At 38.9% G+C, this 21,586-nt stretch overlaps 2 protein-coding genes across 2 annotated transcripts; one reads left to right on the top strand and one right to left on the bottom strand.

Moving 5' to 3' along the window:
* Nucleotides 1–728: 728 nt before the first annotated feature.
* Nucleotides 729–5,637, bottom strand: LOC306863571 (uncharacterized protein). Its single transcript, XM_079406991.1, has 5 exons — nt 5,132–5,637; nt 4,505–4,599; nt 3,673–3,900; nt 3,363–3,587; nt 729–3,283 (listed from the first exon to the last, which is right to left on the bottom strand). The coding sequence occupies exon 5, from the start codon at nt 3,218–3,220 to the stop codon at nt 1,808–1,810; it is 1,413 nt and encodes a 470-aa protein (XP_079263117.1). The 5' UTR covers nt 3,221–3,283; nt 3,363–3,587; nt 3,673–3,900; nt 4,505–4,599; nt 5,132–5,637; the 3' UTR covers nt 729–1,807.
* A 4,609-nt stretch (nt 5,638–10,246) lies between these two features.
* LOC306861354 (GTPase IMAP family member 8-like) lies at nt 10,247–15,725 on the top strand (the record flags this gene model as incomplete). The annotated part of the gene is made up of 5 exons (XM_079403572.1): nt 10,247–10,312; nt 10,740–10,836; nt 12,026–12,625; nt 13,284–14,735; nt 15,529–15,725. Exons 2-5 carry the CDS (start codon nt 10,815–10,817, stop codon nt 15,723–15,725), a joined length of 2,271 nt encoding a protein of 756 aa, XP_079259698.1. The 5' UTR covers nt 10,247–10,312; nt 10,740–10,814.
* Between the last annotated feature and the right edge of the window lie 5,861 nt (nt 15,726–21,586).

A 21,586-nucleotide genomic window follows, 5' to 3' on the forward strand; every position in this document is an offset into this window, starting at 1 on the left:
GCAATTTTAATAGACCGCCTTAGAGATTATGTAGGGATCAATGGTGTAGCCCTTAAGTGGCTTTCCTCTTATTTGCATGACAGGACATGCTCTGTTAAAATTGGAAATTATGTCTCTGCATCCGCTGCTATTTCTTGGGGGGTTCCTCAGGGATCAATCCTTGGGCCGACCCTGTTCTCATTATATATGTTACCCCTGGGGTCTATTTTTAAGCAGCATAATATTAACTATCACTTGTATGCTGATGATCTACAATTGTACCTTCCTTTGGAGTGTGATGGCTGTGCATCTTTTACTAATTTTTATAAGTGCTTGACTGAGGTAAAGGGATGGCTAGCAAATATTTGTTTTACAATTAAATGAGGATAAGACTGAGTTTATTATGTTTGGGAACAAGGAGCTTGGGAATGCTCTGGCTGGAAATAATAGACTACTGTCCGACAATATGCAAAGTTATGTGAAGAAACTTGGAGTATTTTTCGATTCTGAATTACGCTTTGATCGTCAAGTTAATAGCGTTGTGAAATCATCTTTTTTCCAGCTAAGAAAACTGTCTAAACTGAAATCAATCCTTTCGTACAAGGACTTAGAGATTGTTGTGCATGCCTTTGTTTCAACCCGGCTGGACTATTGTAATGCTCTTTTTCTGGGCATAAGTGAATCACTGGTTACTCGTCTTCAGCGTGTCCAGAATGCTGCAGCGAGATTTTTAACAAATACCAGAAAATGGGATCACATAACACCTTTATTGATATCCCTTCACTGGTTACCAGTTAGATACAGAATACAATACAAGGTGTTGATGTTTGTTTTTAAAGCACTACATGGTCAGGCTCCTGAGTACATAAAAGACATGTTAATTCCCTATCAGTCTCAACGTCATCTTCGCTCCTCTCAGAACTTATACTTATGGACAGCACTTTGGTCCATTCTAATGGCTTTGAAAGTGCTTTATAAATTATTGTCAAAATATATGCCTATCAATAATCTTTTAAACATTTTCCATATACCTACATTCAAAATGTTATATTTAAAACACCAATCTCATAACATTATTCATGCAGTTATAATTGTTTGAAGTACCATACAATTATATCACCCCTGCACTGCATTAAAACTGAAATTATAAAATTACTTTTTCTGTATTGTATTTCCTGACTCAAATACAATCAACAGACAATAAAAGTTGATAAAATATTAAAAGTAAAGATAATATATTAATTAAAAGGTTAACATTTAATAATTACTCGGAGCAAATACAAAAATGAGCTAAGTAAAAGTGAAAACTAATGAGATGGACCTCTCTCACCAACTGACTTACAAGAAAGAATAGGTATCGGTAAAGTTTTAATGGTATTACTATTCTTACAATCTTGCTAATTAAATATATTGGACATAACAGGAAACAATTGAACATAATATGAAACCCATAAGTAACTAAAATGATATAATTTATATCATGAAGCAAAATGATATACGAGAATAAAAGTTTTGGAAATTGTTATTTGGGAAGGAGCTCCATCTTTGAGTTGAATCTGCTGGTTTTGAAGATGAAGATGAACTTTATTCACTGTGAAAACTTTAGATGATGTTTCTTTGTCATGTCGCTTGTAATGTCTGGTTAGAACAGATTTATCCAGATGGTATTTTGTTGCTTGATGCGTTACTGTGTCACATCTGGTGAGGATGATCTACTTACTGTGAATGTTTTTTGTATGACTTTGTAGAGCAGATGAATGTTTGAAACGCTTCCCACATGCAGTGCAGTGATACGGTTTCTCTCCAGTGTGAATCTTCTCATGTGTTTTCAGTTCTCCTGACTGACTGAACATCTTGTCACAGTGTGACACATCTTCTCCTTTGTATGAACGTCCAGGTGTATCTTCAGGTTTGAAGCCCTCAAAAATGTTTTTCCATATTGATCACATGCATGCGGTTTCTCTCCAGTGTGGATATTCATGTGTCGCTTAAGGTGTACTGATTGTGAGAAACTCTTTCCGCACTGATCACAAGTGAACGGTTTGTCTCCAGTGTGAATCCTCTCATGTGTTTTCAGTTCTCCTGACTGACTGAATCTCTTGTCACAGTGTGAACACTTATAAGGTTTCTCTCCAGTGTGAATCCTCTCATGTGTTTTCAGATGTGTTGAATCACTGAATCTCTTGTCACAATGTGAACACTTATAAGGTTTCTCTCCAGTGTGAATCATCTCATGTGTTTTCAGGTCTCCTGACTGACTGAATCTCTTGTCACAGTGTGAACACTTATAAGGTTTCTCTCCAGTGTGAATCCTCTCATGTGTTTTCAGATGTGCTGACTGACTGAATCTCTTGTCACAGTGTGAACACTTGTAAGGTTTTTCTCCAGTGTGGATCCTCTCATGTGTTTTCAGACTTGATGACACACTGAATCTCTTGTCACAGTGTGAACACTTGTAAGGTTTTTCTCCAGTGTGGATCCTCTCATGTGTTTTCAGGTCTCCTGACACACTGAATCTCTTGTCACAGTGTGAACACTTGTACGTTTTTTCTCCAGTGTGGATCATCTCATGTGTTTTCAGATTTGATGACACACTGAATCTCTTGTCACAGTGTGAACACTTGTACGGTTTTTCTTTAATGTGGATCCTCTCATGTGTTTTCAGATGTGCTGACTGACAGAATCTCTTGTCACAGTGTGAACACTTGTAAGGTTTTTCTCCAGTGTGGATCATCTCATGTGTTTTCAGATGTGCTGACATACTGAATCTCTTGTCACAGTGTGAACACTTGTAAGGTTTTTCTCCAGTGTGGATCATCTCATGTGTTTTCAGACTTGATGACACACTGAATCTCTTGTCACAGTGTGAACACTTGTAAGGTTTTTCTCCAGTGTGGATCATCTCATGTGTTTTCAGATTTGATGACACACTGAATCTCTTGTCACAGTGTGAACACTTGTAAGGTTTTTCTCCAGTGTGGATCATCTCATGTGTTTTCAGACTTGATGACACACTGAAACTCTTATCACAGTGTGAACACTTGTACGGTTTCTCTCCAGTGTGAATCCTCTGGTGCAGTTTTAAATGGGTTGATGTAGTAAAAGTCTTCTCACACTCAAAGCACATGTATTCTCTCACACCAGTGTGTATTTTCTGATGTATTTTCAAACTTTGTAGACGTGGAAAGCTCTTTCCACACAAACAACATGAATGTGGCTTCTCCTTTGTATGAACGTTCATGTGTTTCTTAAGGTTTGCTGATTGTGAGAAACTCTTCCCGCACTGATCACATGTGTACGGTTTCTCTCCAGTATGAACTCTCACGTGAGTCTCAAGTGTATTTTTGCATCTGAAACTCTTTCCGCACTGATCACAAGAGAACAATTTCTCTCCAGTATGAATTCTCATGTGAAGCTCAAGACTTGTTTTGCGTGTGATATTCTTTCCGCACAGATCACAAGTGAACAGTTTCCCTCCAGTATGAACTCTCACGTGAGTCTCAAGTGTATTTTTGCATCTGAAACTCTTTCCGCACTGATCACAAGTGAATGGTTTCTCTCCAGTATGAACTCTCGTGTGATAATCAAGTGTATTTTTGCATCTGAAACTTTTTCCGCACTGATCACAAGTGAATGGTTTTTCTCCAGTATGAACTCTCATGTGATAATCAAGATGATATTTGTTTCTGACACTCTTTCCGCACTGATCACAAGTGAATGGTTTTTCTCCAGTATGAACTCTCATGTGATAATCAAGATGATATTTGTTTCTGACACTCTTTCCGCACTGAGTGCAGGTGAAAGATTTCTTGGCTCTTCCTTTCTTTAAATCTTTCTGTTTGGGTTTTTCTCCACTTTTGACATGATTTTTCTCCTCTAATTCACTCAGTTCTTCTTTCTCCTCATTATCTTCAATTAACTCTGAAACAAAAGTAAATTTTAATTAACTCATAAAACACCCCCCCCCCCCAAAAAAAAAAGTAAACAAAAAAGACCTAAAAATGAACCCTGATATAACAGCGGAAAGTATACAATTGCATTACAAAATTTTTATCATATTGCTGTAACTTTATTAATTATACGTCCCTGAATCTTTCCATGAATGAAGTACACTGATCCTCAAATTATTAGTTTTCAATCAACAGAAACTGAAAAAAAAAACGATAGGTGAGTGGAAAAATAGTCCAACGACACTGTCGAATCCAAAATATTAAAAGATGCAATCCCACACTCTATCACTCTTAATAAATATTGAAATTTATTACTATAAGCACAAGCAATGTTTTGCTTCACTGACCTTCATCAGGCATAAATTATTAGTTTTAAAATATTATGGGCACAAATCTCGTTTCTATAGGGAGAGCTATTAAATACATTTGATCAACAACGAAGGATCTGAGGATCCACAAATACAAACTGCATTGTATCAAGAGAGCAACCATACATTTGTGTTATGTATGTACTTTTTTATATTAATCATTTATAATCATTAGCCATTTATGTAATTTATTGTTTTTTTTTTAGCATTTAATTATTTTATTTATTCATTTATTATTTTGTTATTTTATGTTTTTGTATATTTCTGTATTTATTATTTTCCTTGTCTATGCATTTATCCACCTGAAACATATGAAACTAAGATTATTCAATAAACTTTGCTCCTTTTTATCATCTTCATCTTCACTTCATCTCCTGCGTCTGGTCTTCTCTGGCTTTGCTCAGTCATCTTCTAGGTTCACAGAAGACTATTAATACAGTTTTGGTGTCAGACATTACTTGATGTTAATGGGTTTTAAAACTCTAGTCTACCACATCCAGTTTTCAAAAGTCTTGTGAACAAATGTTCTGTATGTGTTTTATGGCCTTATTTTAGTGACTTTTTTCTCTAACCAAGCTTAAACGTTTTCTCAAAAACACAAACATGTATGCTAGTAACGCTACATTCATGCTGCCTATGTATTATTGTAGCACAGTTTGTGCTGATTACAGTGGAATCAGACTTTAGTCATTAATATGTTTTGAAGATACTGAATAAAAAGCACAAATGCATGTCAAAACTTCTCCAGGGCCCCAAAACCCCCCTCAGACCCCAGAGGATTAATGCTTTGTGTGCATCACAAACAGTCATTAAAGATGAATGAAGAATAAACACCAACCTCCTTGTTCCTCCTGTTTTATTCTCCATGTTTCTGGTTCCTCCTGTTTTATTCTCCTGGTTTCTGGTTCCTCGTGTTTTATTCTCCATGTTTCTTGTTCCTCGTGTTTTATTCTCCAGGTTTCTGGTTCCTCGTGTTTTATTCTCCAGGTTTCTGGTTCCTCGTGTTTTATTCTCCATGTTTCTGGTTCCTCGTGTTTTATTCTCCATGTTTCTGGTTCCTCGTGGTTTATTCTCCATGTTTCTGGTTCACTGGTGTTCTCTTCACTCTCTTCTTTAACAAACACCATCTTCACAGCAGATCTCAGTTCAGATGATACTCCTCCAGATATTCCTGCTTGATTCAAAACATAGTCACGACTCTGAGGATGAGAATATTACAGATATTTACTGACCTTCTTCAAAAACTGTATTTTTATATTTACAGAAACAATAATTCTATCAGTTTATATTAAACAACACCAAAACAAAACAGAGCGCGGTGAATCTAATCTTCTTCCTCTGAGGTTTAATGGTGTTTGGCAAACAAACGAGTGTTTTAGCGCCACCCGCTGGACTGGAGTGAAGCGGCGAGAGGAGGGAAATAATACGGGGGAAATTGACTTAGAGCATGTACAAGGTGTGCTGATTTGTTTTCTTAAAAAATAAATACAAATTAATTAAATAATATAAACGAAAAGGAATTAAAATGGTAGACTCTCATGGTATTTAATCAGCAGTAGTGCTGCTCGCTATACCTCAGGTAGCCAGCAGAAGGAGTGCTGGCAGATAGCACAGGTAGGTCGCAGAGACTTCTGTGAAAGATCATAGTATCTGGTAAACATCGCATTCGATCGAACGTTTTTTGTTGTTAATGAGTCGTCTTCTGTACCTCTATACCAGGGTTCCTCAAATCTTTCCCTGGAGGTCCAATCTGCTGCAGAGTTTAGATCTTAAAGATATTGATTAGCATGCTCAGGTGTGTTTGATTAGGGTTAGAGTCAGGGGCGTAGTTTGTGGGGGGGATGGGGTAATATTGTGGGGGATATTAATAAAATATTCAAAACTAGCAAATACAACCCCCCCAATATCTGCCAATACATGTAGAATCAATATATTTTGTAACATTGTTTTTTGATGCCGAATCGAGTAAAAATTTGTCAATAAAGAACTATAGTCCCCCTCCATTGCACAAATTGGTAACTCCCATATATTGCTTCGCACTTTGTGGTGCTGACTGGAAGATCACTTAACATTAGATATGAAAATGAAGAGAAGCGCTGCTCAGCAGACTATTCTGAATTACTGGTCTAAAATTAAAACATTAGGTGAGCTCCTCACCAGAGACAGTCACTCTGAATCGCTTGTATTTGGTCTCGCTGCTGCTGATGATCTTGAGTTCATAAAGTCCAGAGTCAGTGTTTGTGGTGCTCAGAGATCCAGTCTGACGGTCCAGCTCCAGTCTGTCCCTGAATCTGCCATCAGCACCATCATATGTAGATCTTATTGTTCTCCATATCAGCCTTAGCTATAAGACTTTCTCTTGGGCTGAACATCCAGAGTATCAGAGCGTCTCTCTGTAGTTCATTAACATCAGTGTTTAGTTTGGCACGATCTCCCTCCATCACTGACACTTTGTTTTCTTCATCTGTCACAGAAGCGTATAGAAGAGAAAGAGAGAAATGTGTGAAGATGGACACCTCAGTTGCATCGAACGCTGAGCAGGCTGAGCGATATAACACAAAATACATCTAGATGAATGAATGTCTCCTTATTTAAGAGGCTGATTTATCAACTTGAAGATGATGTTTCAACAACATTAGCAGCAAAACTTGTTTGCCAGTCATTTGACTTTCTCATCTTATCTCAGTACTCTTTACTTTCAAGAAAGAAACCGTTCTGAAAAATACAGTGTATTGTGTTCTCCTATAGTGAAAAAAAACATCTGCTTGCCCTAGCTGCAGTCTGTCTCTGAATCTCACATCATTAATGTGATACCCTGAGCTCTTACTGCTGACTTGGCTGATTTCAGCAATGCCGGTGTCGTTATCTCCATCCTCTGGTTCAGTAACATCAGTGTTCAGAGTGACGGAGTCTCCCGCTCTCACGTTTACTGTGTCCACTTCATGTCACGGCACCAAACATAGAAAAATGTGAATGTGCAGGTGAACATCTCAGTTTAAATTTGTGAAAATAAAAGACTCGCTATACTCACAGCACACAGTAAACTTCTGATATAAGACTTTATTTCTGCTGCTGATTTGAAGGTGATAAACTCCAGAGTCTGTGGTTTTGGTGTTTGTGATGGTGAGAGATCCAGTCTGATCATCCATCTGCAGCCTGTCTCTGAATCTCCCATCATCAGCATCATTTAAAACCTGATTGGTGTCTCCATGTCTTTTAGCTATAATGGTGTCTTCAGATCCAAAGCTCCAGAGAATCTGATCGCCCCTCTGTAATTCACTAACACCAGTGTCTAGAGTGATGTCTTCTCCCTCTGAGAATCGAAGTGAGTCCACTGCATGAGCACCCAAAACATGAGGAAAAGTGAAGATGAGAGCAAGGCAAGCATCATTAATAATGCCATTTACATTGACAGATCTTCTCACCATGGAGAAGATGTATGGTGATTCTCAAAAAAAATCAGAAATTACATAACAGTTAGGAAACAGACACAAATTTAAGTTTACTTGCTTAATAAACCTCATGTGGACTGTTGGGGAATTACAGTTAAAACCTATGGACCAGGTATGATGAACAAAGACCAGGAGTCAGATTGCGATTAATTAAAGAAATTTAATGAAGAAATAGTTTGCAGTTTCATCCGCAGAAGTCAGCTTGAACACTCACGATGGAGTTTGTAGGCCGCTCTGCCTTACAATACAAAAATCACCACAATTATACCCTGACAGAGGTTGCTAATTGTGTCAATGCATAAGTCATCAAAATTCTGATTGGTTCCAAAACCTAAATAAACTTTTGACACTTTCTACATATGGACGCTAGCTTGAAGCATATCTTCTGATGACTATTTTGGTGACGAGTGATCAGAGGTCAGACACAAAACGTCTCTCCAAAGACGTATATCTGATACGCTGGACATCGATAGTTGAACCTTTGTCCTGGGACTGTCTGAGCTTCTCCCTGTACTGACAGATACTAACACACATACGCAGAGAAACACTTCTTACTTCAAGGTTATCTCAGCTTATCTCTAAACCTTATCGGGCATGGTTACACACAATGAGAGCAGTTTATTAGAGAGTAATAGGCAGACTAAAGCCATATTCAACTTATTCTCTAACATGCATAAATGTTACTTTAATAATTATTCAAAAATAATATAATTAATATTATTAGGAAGGCCATTGTAGATCTGTGATCCACTCCTTCAGGAACAAGAGTAAATTATGTATGTAAAAAAAAAAAAAAAAAATCCCCCAAAATTGTCAAGACGAACAGAAAAAGTAAGGAAACCATTTTTCTTTATACGTTTGAAATTGATCGGCTACAAGCGCTTGTGTCCATATAGTCAAGTGCAGAAAAAAACGGATTAAAGTTTCAGTCGACAGGGGAGATGTACACAATTAAACATACTCGTAGGAAAAGCAGAGATATTATTGTGTCAGGGCATGAAGACACTTTGTAACGCACACATATTAATTTACCACTTTATCATCTCGCAGACACCAATCGACCGTTGGAATTAAAATTTTAACCCAACTGCTTCTGTTGTTGTTGAAATAACCCAATAAACATAGGAATAACCCAACAGAGCGACCCAACATGTTTAACTCAGATATTGGGTACAGTAAATAACCCAATGTTTTTTAGAGTGTAGATAATGTTGATCAGTAGTGGGCGATGGTCAAAGTATCCTAAATAATGTAATCTATCAACTAGGCCTATGCATAAAAACCTGCCTGTTTACTTAATTCACCGATATGGGTGTCATGCCATAACATATTTTTAATATGACTGACTTTATATTTAATGTGAATTTAACCTTGAAAGTTAATGTGAATAAAAACATTGCAAGTAATTAGGCTACTAATCATAACACTTTCATTGTACAGAAAGAGAGCAAACTGTTTACACTGTGAAATTAATATCTTACAGATTCGTACACACATTTGCACTTTGTTGTTGTTTCTGACGAGAAAATTCGCCAGAAAGAGGTATTCAGTCAGTAAGTGAGTGAAGAAAACAGCAGCATTTCAGCGATGACTCATCTGAACGCCTCTGATTGGTCATTGCATTCATAAGCTCAACAGCATGCTGTGTGATTGGTTATAATGCAGCGCTGTACAAACGCGTCTGTCTCTGGCTCAGTGCCAGCGATCACAGATTTGAATTTAGCAGCTGATGATAGATGCGCTGAACGATTTAATCACACTGGTAAAGCCGCATCAAATATAGAAAATATCAATCGGCTATTGTTTTGTCTTTTGGAATATGCATTTAAAACCCACTTAGCTCAAAACTCTGAGGGGGCCCGTGCCCCCTCAATCTGAATGGGCATGACGCCTCTGGTTCAAATAACCCAACGCTGGGTTTGTCCATATTTGACCCAGCGTTGGGTTACCAACATAACCCAAATTGGGTTGTTTTAACCCAGTGTTTTTTAGAGTGTACTTTCTTCTGCACTGGAAGCTCCTGTCATCAAGTCAAAGTCCTTGTGTGTGTGTAAACCTACTCGGTAATAAAGCTCTTTATGATTTCTGAATCACAATTCAGCAGACTCCATCTCTTCCACTGTAATATCAGCAGTCTCTCTGCCAGAGGACAGTGTGCTGATTTACATCAGAAACCACTCTAGATCTTTGTATGAGAATTAATAAAATACTGCATGCTGTTCTCAGGTTTAATGCATTTCTTTAAGGTTTAAAGTATTTCTTGAGAATTATGAGGTGAAGACTGGCATAAACCCACTGCACTGATGAAGTGAGTTGTGTGCAGCTGTTTGATAGAGACTATAGAGTTCAGAGAAAGTCACTGCAGGTTCTCTTACAGTCACTCGAAGACAGATCTTCATTACACTTCCTCACAGGAACTGTAGTTTGAACTCTTGCTGTTAATCTGACAGAAACAGGCGTTTATCTTCGTGACATCACTGACTCCGCCCACACACACAGATCACTTCCTGTTTTCATGACGGTAACAAGGAAATAATCATACAAAACACGATGAGTCATGCAGGTATCTCATTTCCTTATATACGCTCTATATGTTATATGAAATCTAAATCTCAGAAACACTAAAACTTGAGTTTATTTTAATCATCAGTGACATTAATAAGTGTACGAGCTGCAGAAACATCAGTTTCACTTTCACTACAGTCTCAGAACTGTATGAGACACAAATCTGTGAGTAAAAGACTTTGTTCAGTGTTGAGACGCATGAGTATTATTAGCTGATGTGAAGTGTGTTTAGTGTATGGTCTTTAGATAAACACGAAGCTCCGGTTTGCAGGAATATTTTCATAATCTCTTCTAGATGAGATTTCCAGCTCAGTCTGCTGCAGTTAAACAGAAATCTGAACAACAAACTACAGGCAGAACACTGACAGCTTGAGGAATGGTGGAATGAACAGAGACTGTTTGAAAATCACTACAATCTCTTACAGGACGATAAACAGAGACGTCAGGAGTCAGAGAAGAAGATCAGGTGAAAACTGAAGGAAGAAGAACATAACATCAACATGTCAACCGCTGACACCACAGGTGAGAATCACAAAAAAGGAATATTTTAATTCTGTTCATTGATTAAAATTATTGAAGCTCTTTCATTTCCATCCAGATACAATCAATTATGGGTAGACATGCATACTCAATTAAACATAACTTAACTTTCAGTGAAAATTAGCAAAATGCTTTTCATTTCATTTTTTTCCAAATTCAGCTTTTTTTCCAGTCTATTTTAATGGTTACATTAAAAAATATTAATAAAAACGCATGCCTAATTAATTGAAATCATGAACCTTACACAATTTAACAGCAATTTATTTAAATATTAACGAAAAATTGCATTTTTTAAGGCCCTATGAAATATGTTTTATTATTTTTCTCAAATTTGGTTTTCCATTCATATTCTGGATTCAATTTTAATAGTTTCATTAAATTTGAATAATTATATAATCATAATAATCATAACAATAATAAAAGTAATTATTTACTTTAGATTTTATAAATAATTAATTTATATTAATTTATCTTTTTTTGCAAACACCATTGTGTATTTACATTTTTCAAGTAAATAAATTCTGTTAAATATTTTTTGCTGATAAATATTCCTTAAATATTGTTAATAGTTAATATTTTATTAGTAGTAGTAGTAAATTAAGTAATATTTATATCAAGTTGAACTGAGGTTTTATTTTGACGGGTTGCTGTAAAGACCTTTATGTTTCTGTTTGTATATGATATGTCCACGGTTTTTCTCAAAAGTAACAGTAAAATGTTCATGAACTGACCCCAGATCAGTTCTAGAGATCATGTTTATGTGTTCATAAACACGGCGAGCATCATGTACACTTTATGTGTGTAGTAAACGAAACATTCATTCACACACAAGAACATGCAGGATTCAGATTTAAAGGGCCAGATTCCATGATATTCCAGTAAATACCTTTTTTTTTTTTTTTTTTTTTTGTTGTTTGTTTGTTTTGTTTTGTTTTTTTACTGGATCCTGTGATTCCATCTGCATTTTCATACTAATACAGCCCTAGAAATAACAGTGTTTTACTCAGGAATTACTTATCAAAATGCATTTTTAGAGTACCGTTACTAGTAAAATGCAGAATCATACCGTTTTTAAAAGAAGGGTATCGCGATACCTTTTTAGTACCAGTATATCGTGCAACACTAGTTCCTAGCGATAGATGAATATATTTGAATCTTCTTCTTCTATCAGTTTCAGAGAGTGTGAAGCTGAATCTGGTTGTGTGCGGGAGCGATGGCTCATTAAAATCGTCCGTATCAGAGCAGATCCTGCAGCAGACAGACAGAAGATCAGGCGTGGAGATTCATGGATGGGAGATCAATCTGCTGGAGCTTCCAGCTCTGATTGGTCTCTCGGAGGAGGAAGTGGTGCGTCAGACTCTCCGCTGTGTGTCTCTCTGTCATCCTGGAGTCCATGTTTTCCTCCTCATTATTCCTGATGCTCCACTCAATAATGAAGACAAAGCAGAGATGGAGGAGATCCAGAGGATCTTCAGCTCAAGAATCAACAAACACATCATGATCCTCATAAAGCAGGATTCAGAGCATCAGACAGAAGAACTCAGTGAAGAAACACAGTCTGTCATTGAGAGGTTTGGAGGAAGACACCAGTTCTTTGGTCCCAAAACACAAGTGTCCACACTGATGGAGAACATCGAGCAGATGCTGCAAGAAAACAGAGGAGACTGTTTCTCCACAGAGATGTTTGTGGAGGTGCAGATGAAAAAACTGCTGAAATATGAAGAGATGAAGAAGAAAATTCATTCACTAGAGACACATGTACTTTCACAAGGTAAAAAAAAATGGCAGCGGCTATTTACACTAAGTGCACATAGCTATAGATTCTATTTACACTATGTTAAAATAGCCCGATTTTCTGCTATTTATACTAATTGCAAATAGTGTCAATTATCTGCACCTCAGTATTGTAGTCCATTATAAAATTCAATAATAACGTATTGAGTGTAAATTATAGTTTTAATTCAAATTATTAAATGGATGCCGCCTTATTGGGACAATAAAAACTTCCCTAACACTACCCGATACTTTATTTTCAACTTCAAACTGATGTGAAACAAACATCTTTTTTCAGTGTTGACTCTCCCAATCAAACATTGGTGGGTGGAGTTAGTGTAAATAGCCTTTGCCAACAAGGCAGGCCATTTGCACTTAGTGTAAACAGACACTCCGGAAAAAATGAGTTTGGTCTTAAATCACACAGCATGTTTTAAAATGGGATTTTTACTACAGTAGGGTTTGATACTATATTAGGGTTTTCTACACTTGTATTTTAAACAGAAGTACTGCAATATTCTGCAAAAAAATTAAATTTTATTAAAAACATTTGAAAGTCAAACATTCTGATTGTACAAAAATAAGGTCAAAGGTCAAGTTTCAGTGTTTCACAGGAAATGAAGATTGCTGCAACTGATGCACTTCCTCTCTTCCAGGTTCATCAGAGAATGAAGATGATCTGAGGATTGTGCTGCTGGGAAAAACTGGAGCTGGGAAAAGTGCGACTGGAAACACAATCTTAGCAAGAGAAGCGTTTACAGCAGAAGAATCTTTTGTATCTGTGACTAAAGAGAGTCAGAGAGAAACATCTGAAATCAACAGCAGACGCATTACTGTGATCGATACGCCAGGACTGTTTGATACTGAACTCAGTAATGAGGAGATCCAGAGAGAAATCAGACACTGCATCTCCATGATCCTGCCGGGACCTCATGTGTTTCTCCTACTGATTCCTCTGGGACGATTCACTAAAGAAGAGGAAACATCAGTGAAGATCATCCAAGAGATGTTTGGTGAAAACTCATTAATGTACACCATGGTGCTGTTCACCAGAGGAGACTTTCTGAAGAAGAGAACCATCGATCAGTGTTTGGAGAAACCTGGATCTCCTCTGATGAAGCTGATTGAAGTGTGTGGAAACAGATATCATGTGTTCAATAATAATCAGACTGAAGACCGAACACAGGTCACTGATCTCCTGCAGAAGATAGATGCCATGGTGAAAACAAACGGAGGGAGTTACTACTCGTGTAAGATGTTCAGAGAGATGGAGAGAGAAAAACAAGAACTACAGATGAAGATCCTGATGGACAGAGTCACAGAAAGAGAAGAAGAACTCAGAGAAAGAGAAGAACGATATAAAAGAGAAATGAAGGACCAGGAGCAGCACATGAGAGACGAGATGAAAAGAGAAAGAGAGATGCTTAAAGATGAAATGAGTCAAGAAAAGGAGACTGTAAAGAAAGAAAAAGAAAATCTACAGACAGAAATAGACAGGCTGATGAACAGAATAGAGAATGAACGACAGAATCATGACAAAGAGAGAAAGAGAAGAGAAGAAGAGTTTAATGGGAGAGAAGAGAGATATAAAACACTAATGAGAGAGAAAGAGAAGAAAAAGAGAGAAATGCAAAATAAGATGAAGAGAGAACGAGAGAAATGGGAGAAAGAGAAACAAGAGGAAAAGATGAAAAGAGAAGAAGAGGATGAGAAAAGAAGAGAGAAAGAACAGAGAGATTGTGATGAATTTAACCAGAGACTGAAACGAGAGAGAGAACGAATGGAAAATGAGAAAAAAGATCTTCAATCTAAACATGAAGAAGAAGAAAACAAGAAGAAGATCCTGATGGAGAGAATGAACAGAGAGAGAGAAGAACTGATGAAGAAACATGAAAAAGAGAAAGAGAGAATGAAGATGATGATGGAGAGAATGAACAGAGAAAGAGAAGAAGAGATGAAGAAACATGAAAAAGAGAAAGAGAGAATGAAGATGATGGAGAGAATGAACGGAGAAAGAGAAGAAGAGATGAAGAAACATGAAAAAGAGAAAGAGGCAATGACGATGATGATGGAGAGAATGAACAGAGAAAGAGAAGAAGAGAGAAAAAGTAATGCACTTAAAACACTTCTGGTACTTTATCTGACTGCACTTAAAATCAATTTCAGTATATTCTTGCAGTACTATACTTTATTTCAATGCACTAAAAATCTATTTAATTATTAGTGCTATTTAGTATACTTTTTGAAGTGCACTCAAGTACTACTGAAGTAGAAATGCACTTTCAGTTCGTGTATTTAGAGATGGTGATATGTTTGAGGAATATTACATAATGAGAATCATTACATAAACTTTCAGTAATTGTTCTGTAAGAAGAGTATGTCAGTGTAAAGGTTCACAGCAAGAATGATAACTGAAGATAATTATGAAGATAACCATGTTAGCGTCCACACCAGCGGATGATGTCTGTTTATTCTCAGCGCACGCTCATCTTTTATCATACATTAGCAGGAAAGGCAGGAAAGAAAGTTGTTCTAAAAGTGATTCCAAGGATATTGTTTCTCTGTTTTAACGTTATATTTGTGGTGTGGAGTCTGCTATTCTTTAATAATGAGAATGATTTTTAGAAATATATCTTCATTGTTATCTTTATAGTTACTGTCCTTGGTGTGAACAGGCCTTTAGTGTATTAACACAGAATTTTTTTTTTCTTTACAGCATACATGGTTAGCATATTGTATCGTATATTAATTTCCAGTGATTGTCATTATAAAAGAGCATTCAAAAGAGCAGTCGTTAAAAAAGTCCCATCAATTACTCACAAATGTTGATTTTAAGGGTTATATCTTATAATATGTGATTTGTTCTTAATGGATATCTGTGTGTTTTCTCCCCTTTGTCAGGATGGATATGTGGATGTGTGTGTTTCGGGCTCGTTTGCGTTCTGCTGGTCTTCATCATACTGGGAAGCAAAAGTATGGCAAACTCTTCTGACGCCATCAAATCTTATGAAGCAGTCCCATGTTTTCTTTCACTCCTGACGCTATACATGCTGCTGCAGCAGCAGTCCTCAAATCACAAGCACATCTACATGTTTTGAAGCCATTTGACAAACTGTATGAAATCAAAATGCTTGCAATAGTACAGCAATAGCAGAGAGAAACACCACAAGTGTGTCTTTAATGCATCCTAAGATGAATGAGATCTAACGTTTCCCAGCACTTCAAACCTCAAAAGTCTGAATATTATTCAATTTAAATGATGACCATCAATGTTTTTTTCCCTTTAAAGATTCTCCTTATTTGTAAAACGAAAACTTTCACCATGTCTGAAAACTTGCACTTGATAAAAAAGTTTTATTGTAACATTTAAAACACGCTGAATTGCCATTACAACCAGTAGATAGTGCAGAGCAGCACTCATTAGCCATTTATTCTCCCTAAAATAGTTTTAATAGTATTCCTAAAATAGTGCTGTCTATCCCACGAGTTGTTTGGAAGTATTGAGATCTTCATGAACCTCGTGACCGCACAGCGGAGAGATCAAAGCATGTCACATCTCAGATTTTCAGCGGCTCTGGGATGAGCGGACCAAATGTAGAAATATCAAGATGTATATTACCAACATATTGGCTGTTTATTATTACTTATAAAGCTCATATAAATGCATTTTTCTTCATGATCATATTTTAGATCCGTTAATTCGACCCAATACCTAAATTTAACAACTACCTTACTATTAATAAGCAGCTAAACAGGAGTTTGTTGAGGGAAAACTCTTAAATAATAGTGAATATGTTTTTTCCTATTCTCAAGTGTTGATATATGTTTTGTTGTGCAATTATTTTTTAAAGGATATCATTAACTGTTTTGCTTTTGCTGTCAGCAGGTGTAACACATAATGATGGTAGAGAACAAGCAGAGCGTGTATTTCAGGAAAAACTTGTAAAGAAAGCTTTAAAAGAAGCTGAAGCAAAAGTACCATACAGATCAAAGCGAGCTCGTGACTGGGGTTACTACATTCCTGTTATTGGAGCAGCTGCTGGATCAATTGTTGGTTTAGCTGAAGACATTGCACATGGGATTGTCAGATAATATGAAGCTGAAGGATAAGTTCAGGTAAATTTGAGCAAATCATGACATTAAGACATCTCTGCATGATGCAAATTTCCAAAACCATTCTATTTTTTATTTTTTATACTTGCTTGAAGAAAATATTTATTCACTTCTTAAATATACTTTTTTTTACTCTATTTCTTTGCAGATTCTATAACTCTAAATTGATCTGCAAAATGAATATTAATAAGTCAATGTTTGTTTAAATTCCAAACAAAAAGTCACTTTCTCATTTAGATGATTTCGGCTGAATATCATGACCTGTTTTAATAAGATTTTTCTCAGAGTTTGATTATTGATTTCTCTCTGTATGTGTAAGAATATTGATTTTGATTATTTCATTTTGACCTTTAGTCTGTATTTCATTTTAGTGAAATTAAGGCCACACAACTTCTCCCTCATCATCCATTCGACACTGATGTTTGTCAAAGGAAGTCAACGAACTCTTCATTATCCTCAAGACATGCTTCTACAGCATCCATCTTCAGGCACCCTAAACTTTCATCATGGACACTGATATTTTGAACTCTGGAGTACATTTAAATAATAAGTATGTGCTGTGTGAAGACTTATCCCCAGTGAAGATACTGCGCTGGGGATAAGACAGGGGTGGTGATGGCGCAGTGGATAAGACACATGCCTTTGGTGTGAGAGAGCCGGGTTCGAATCCACTGTGAGACACCAATGTGTCCCTGAGCAAGACACTTAACCCCTAGTTGCTCCAGAGGCGTGCGACCTCTGACATATATAGCAATTGTAAGTCGCTTTGGATAAAAGCGTCAGCTAAATGAATAAATGTAAATGTAAATGTGAAGACCTCAACTTAAAATACAATCAACTTAAAATTAAATATTTTAAACTTATTAAAATATAATAAAATACCAAATTATATAATACTATTATTGTTAGAAATTGCAACAACATAAAAATAGAAATGTAATACATTTATACATTTAAAGTTTTAATTAAACAATAAATAAACGATAATATCCTGGCCAGAGGAGAACCGGCCCCCCGACTGAGTCTGGTTTCTCCCAAGGTTTTTTTCTCCATTCTGTCTCAGAGGGAGTTTTGGTTCCTTTCGCTTCTGTCTTGCTCAGTCGGGCACATTTAATTTCTAGCGATTATCGTCAATTTGATTTCACAGATACTAATTAAACCAATCTGAGCTAGACAATGACATCACTGAATTCAATAATGAAATGCCTTTAACTGAAAATTGAGTGTTTAATTCATTACATTACTGACACTCTATTCTCCAGTTTGATACTGTTAAGTGCTTTGACAATCTGTATTGTTTAAATGCTATATAAATAAAGCTGACTTGACTTGACACACATACACACACACAATGTGCATAATTTGTCCGGTTGTTCAGACAGTAACTGCTCTGAAATCAGTTCTCTCTCTCGTGCGGTCGATCTCAACAACACATACAGCATTATGGATCTGATGTTTTAGTATTAATGATATTAAGTTTACATGCGCATGATTCTTAATAAAGAACTCCCTCGATTCAGTTTTTCACGCTGCAGTTCAGATACAGCAAATGATGTTCTTCTTAGAAGATCTAATCTCAAATTCCCAGATGCATTTTCTATGCGTCTTGCATAGTTGTGTACCTTTAGATGATCTCTGTTTGCAGAAGCCTCAACAGAGCATGTTTCCATATCTTCCTCCATGTTTGTAGCAACTGAGCTGCTTTACTCAAGTGCAGAAACTAACAAAAAACAAACAAAAAAAGAGTTCCAAAATCATTAAAGGCAGTCTTAAAAGAATATGCTGAACTTCTGCAACAAGTTACAGAAAGAACTGAGCATAGAAATTCAAAGCTTATAAAAGTGAAAGTGACGTGACATTGTGGCCAAGTATGTAACCCACACTCAGAATTTGTGCTCTGCATTTAACTCATCCTAAGTGCACACACACACACACACACACACACACACACACACACACACACACACACACACCCGGAGCAGTGGGTAGCCAGTGCTGTGGGGCCCGGGGAGCAGTTGGGGGTTCGGTGCCTTGCTCAAGGGCACCTCAGTCGTGGTATTGAAGGGGGAGAGAGCTGGTTATTCACTCCCCCACTTACAATCCCTGCCGGAGCACCTGCGCATTTTCCCCTTGATGCCCAAAGTGCCCTTTTTGTCAAGGTATTTGTTTTTTTTTTTGTAATTAAACACCCTTTTGTGAAGGCCTGCCCAATCTAACTATTAGTAAAATTAATTAATAATAGTATTAAATTATCCACATGATGACTTTCACCTGACGATCTCATCCGGGACGATCCCTCACGTTCAGTCACGCCTTTAGGATGCCTTCAGTAAGGTCTGCGGCTGCTGGTAAGTGGAGTTCTCAGCCGAGCGGTGTGCTTGTAAACTTATATAATTGAATTATTATTATTTTACGAGAACGGCGTGAAGAGATCATGCACAGCTTGTTTATATTGCTGTGTGTAGCCTGTGGAAGCCAGCTTAGCTGCAGCAAGGGGCTACAATACGGTAAATGTTGAACGTCAGAAAACAGGTCTCATCGCTTCCGCTTCTCGGAGAGTGCATTAATAACAGTATTAAATAATAGCAATATCAATGGACTTTTAAGGTAATCAGTTAAATTAGCTAGCTGTTTTTATTATTGACATTTTATTCGACTTATATATAAATGTTAGTGAAAATAATAAAAAAAAAAAAACATTTATTAATCAACCCACATATTGTCACGGTGCACACACGAGGGAGGAACCAGGAACACGCAGACGAGGATATAAACTCAAATAACATACTTTACTGGGGACATCAAGGCAGGGCAAGACAAGGCAGAGCAAGACACAGACATCAAACACCGGGGATAACGAGTAGACCAGACGACACGAAACTGAACAGACAGAACTTAAATACACATGCTAATGAGACGAACACGGCTAGACAAGAATTAACTGATGATTACATATGACAAGGACAGGAAACAAACCAAATATGGGCACAAGGGGCAGGAACACATGACAGACACACAACAGTTCCCTGACATAACTCCCCCCTCCCGAAAGGCTCGTCCCGAGCCTTAACAGTTCCATCGGGGAGGGGGGGGTGGGCGCTCTGGAGGCCTCTCAGGACAGACACGGACCACAGGACGGGGACCTCCAGAGCGGAACAGACAGACAGGACCCATGGCGGAGCAGGGAGCTCAGGAGGCCATGGCAGGTGGTAACTGTGGCCATGGCATCCTTCTTCGGCCCACCCACTCCACCCAGAGCTCTACTACCCCCCCCCAAAATTTCCATGGGGAATCCAGGGGGTATCAGGAGCCCTCCGGGGCTAGACAGACAAAACAGTACAAGACACGACAGAAACCCTCCAGGGTCAGACAAACACGACAGGACATCCCACAGGAACCAGAAGCCCTCCTGGGCTGGCTAGGAAGCTGAGTCTTCCTCTGGGCATGACGAGGAGTCAGGGGCCCTCACAGGGTCCCTCAGCGACCTCCTCCACTTCTGCGACAGGGGGGGCAAGCGGCTGCGACTGGCCTCCATGGCCACAATTCAAGGAGCCGCCTGCCCCAGACGAGTCTCCATGGACAAGACAAGACATGGCATGACAAGGTAAGTTTAAAATGTTCCTGTGGGCACAACAAACACAAACACGGCTCTCCTGGCCGTGACATGTGGACTTGATCCACGGAGAGGGTATCGGCGACCGGCAGGCTTGAGTCAGCGGCAATCCGGTGGGCTTGAGTCAGCGGCAATCCGGTGGGCTTGAGTCAGCGGCGGACCGGCGGGCATTGAGTCAGAGGCGGACCGGCGGGCATTGAGTCAGAGGCGGACCGGCGGCGTGCACAGGGGAGCCGCGGACGGCGGCGTGAACAGGGGGAGCCGCCGACGGCGGGTTGGCTTTCCCCGCGGACGGCAGCGTTGATCTCCCGCGAACGGCGGGCACGGTGAAGCCGCCGACGGTGGGTTGGCTTTCCCCACGGACGGCGGACTTGGTGAACCGCAGGTAGCGGCGTGATCTCCCGCGAACGGCGGGCTCGGTGTGCCGCGGACGGCGGCGTGAACTCCCGCGAACGGCGGGCTCGGTGTGCCGCGGACGGCGGCGTGAACTCCCGCGAACGGCGGGCTCGGTGAAGCCGCCGACGGTGGGTTGGCTTTCCCCACGGACGGCGGACTTGGTGAACCGCAGGTAGCGGCGTGAACTCCCGCGAACGGCGGGCTCGGTGTGAGCGGCGAGGTTGGGATAGCCGCGGGCAGCGGCGGACATCTCCCGCGATCGGCGGGCTTGACTCAGCGGCGATCCCGCGGGCTTGACTTCAGGGCTCGCGGCCAGCGGACTCGCGGCACTCGCGGTGATCCCACCAAACTCCCACGCCCACTTGACGCGGGCTAAGGCAGGATGACGAGCGGCGACTTCCATGCCGCGAGGGACAGACAAACAGGAACAAACAAAAGACTTTTAAAAACGAAAAACAAAACGAGGTGAAGGGGCGCCGCTTACTGTTGTGGTCTGGTCTTCTGTCACGGTGCACACACGAGGGAGGAACCAGGAACACGCAGACGAGGATATAAACTCAAATAACATACTTTACTGGGGACATCAAGGCAGGGCAAGACAAGGCAGAGCAAGACACAGACATCAAACACCGGGGATAACGAGTAGACCAGACGACACGAAACTGAACAGACAGAACTTAAATACACATGCTAATGAGACGAACACGGCTAGACAAGAATTAACTGATGATTACATATGACAAGGACAGGAAACAAACCAAATATGGGCACAAGGGGCAGGAACACATGACAGACACACAACAGTTCCCTGACACATATGTGATAGACATTAGTTAT

This window comes from Barbus barbus (genome assembly GCF_936440315.1).
Source record: "Barbus barbus genome assembly, chromosome: 4".
Taxonomy (NCBI): domain Eukaryota; kingdom Metazoa; phylum Chordata; class Actinopteri; order Cypriniformes; family Cyprinidae; genus Barbus; species Barbus barbus.